The sequence below is a fragment of the Microtus ochrogaster genome, linkage group LG5, assembly GCF_000317375.1.
Source record: "Microtus ochrogaster isolate Prairie Vole_2 linkage group LG5, MicOch1.0, whole genome shotgun sequence".
NCBI lineage: Eukaryota > Metazoa > Chordata > Mammalia > Rodentia > Cricetidae > Microtus > Microtus ochrogaster.
In genome coordinates, this window is record NC_022031.1 from 66,298,509 (window position 1) to 66,300,455 (window position 1,947).

Here is a 1,947-nt window from a genome sequence, read left to right on the forward strand (position 1 = left end):
TCAAGTTCTTTCAAAAATATATTTATGTCACTAATTAAATAGTATTTTCTGGTCTGGTCTAAAGTGTAAGAATCTTACATCATATTAGTACTTGCTTAATAAAATGTTGTGATTTCTCAACTGTTTTAGGAATACCTTCTTAAATACTCCAGAAGATTTAAAAATTTCAAAAGAATCTTCAGGTATCATAGCTTTATATGCTATGTTGCAGCAGATGAAGGATGATAGCATAATAAAGAAAATGGAGGCATTAAATACATAAATTTCTTTAACTGTCATTCAAACAATGTGCCAAACCACCAAGGTTACCTGTATCACTGGTGGGCTCAGATGTGAGTGGTTTTGGAGCTGGAGTATTTTTGGGTCTGGCAGCAACCTGAGACGGGGATGAAGGTGTGTTTTCTCCATTAACTACATGTGAACAGCATGAGTTGGAAACAACAGTGTTTGTTGGTACATGATTATCTATTCCAATAGTACCTTCAACAGCCAACCTTCAAAGAGAAAACAAAATTCTAACTTCAATGAGTTAAGTGAAATAAAACAATATGTCAGCAAAGTTTACATAAAAATAAAAGGACTGACTTTCTGACACTTAGGGGGAGCGTTAGAGCGCAGAGACAAAGACACAGTCTGCTGTTACCACACTGACCTACAATACTTTCAGTTGTAAGGATTGACACTGGCAGACACACCAAGTATACTGAGTTTATCTAGGCCTTCAAGCACTGTTCAAACTGTACATATTGGGCTATTTTAAATGCTCTAAAAGTAGCTTCAAAGGCTCATGAAATTATAAGAAATATTCAAAAACTAATTCTAACCTTGGAATTACACTTAGCAATGAAGACAGCTAAGGTATGAACAAAACTTCCAGATAATTCTCAAGTCTGTATTACTCCTTAGCCATCCAGAATCAGTGATCTAGAAGTCTAAGTGAGAGTCCTTGAAAGTTCCCCTGGCACCACCGAACTCGTTTTTAAAAATAAGATGTGTTTTCATAAAATAAAACAATAAGCTTTGGTGGTTTTGTCTTAAGACAGGTCTTCCTAGAAGGACCAGGCTAGTGGTAAATTTCCATCCAGCTCTGGCAGGGCTACATGGCTTCTCCTAAACTCCTCCTTCTTTTTCCCAGCATTCAGTTTAGTTTTTCCCATCTACCTCTATTCCCTGCACTGGCCCAAGACAGTTTTCTTTATTAACCGATGGTATTCACAGCATACAGAGGGGAATCCCACATCATGTAATCCCTACCTGAACTTGCAGCGATTCTCTTGCCTCTGCCTGTCAAGTGCTAGCATTCAAGGCATGACTGACTTTGTATAAAGGAGGATTAGGTTTTAGGTGGTAATAATTTAAACCCCTATTGAAAATTGTAATTTAAAGAATTTAAACATATGTCACATATTAATGCATTTTGATCTACAAACTGTTAGATTATTTCAGTCATTAATTTTTCTCAGTGCAAATTATAATCTGGAGACTTATTTACATAAAGCAAATACACAATTTGAAAGCATAGTTTCAAAGCTATTTTAAAGACTACTGGTTGGGCTGGAGAGATGGCTCAACTGTTTGGGCTAGACGTAACCAAAATAAAAGGCAGTACTGAGAACCAAACCCAAGTCTCTGCAAATGGTAAGCAATTGCTCTGTTAAGAAATTATATTCCTGACCCTTTTTCACAGCTTTTGTTTTGAGACAGGATCCCATTGAGCTACCCAGGCTGCCTCAAACTTGTTGTCCTCTTGTTTCAACCTCCCAGCTATCTCAAGCTGCAGGTGTGTGCCACATATATATCTTGCTTAAGTGCTTTGATAAGACGCATCCAACAGCAATTAAGAATAATGTTATCAAGCCGGGCGGTGGTGGCACATGCCTTTAATCCCAGCACTTGAGAGGCAGAGGCAGGCGGATCTTTGTGAGTTCGAGACCAGCCTGGTCTACA

General features: G+C 38.0%; 1 protein-coding gene across 6 annotated transcripts in view; it reads right to left on the minus strand.

The window, feature by feature from the left end:
• The window catches only part of Wwp1 (WW domain containing E3 ubiquitin protein ligase 1), an 80,367-nt gene that overhangs the window by 46,304 nt on the left and 32,116 nt on the right, over nt 1–1,947 (minus strand). For 3 of the 6 annotated variants that reach the window (XM_013351874.2, XM_013351875.2, XM_005362346.3), the window contains exon 8: nt 310–494. The exons of 1 other annotated variant lie outside the window; for it this stretch is intronic. In XM_013351874.2, the coding sequence (XP_013207328.1) occupies nt 310–494 (185 nt within the window). The remainder of the gene's footprint in view (nt 1–309; nt 495–1,947) is intronic. 2 more of the 6 variants (XM_013351877.2, XM_013351876.2) reach the window with 1 other exon arrangement.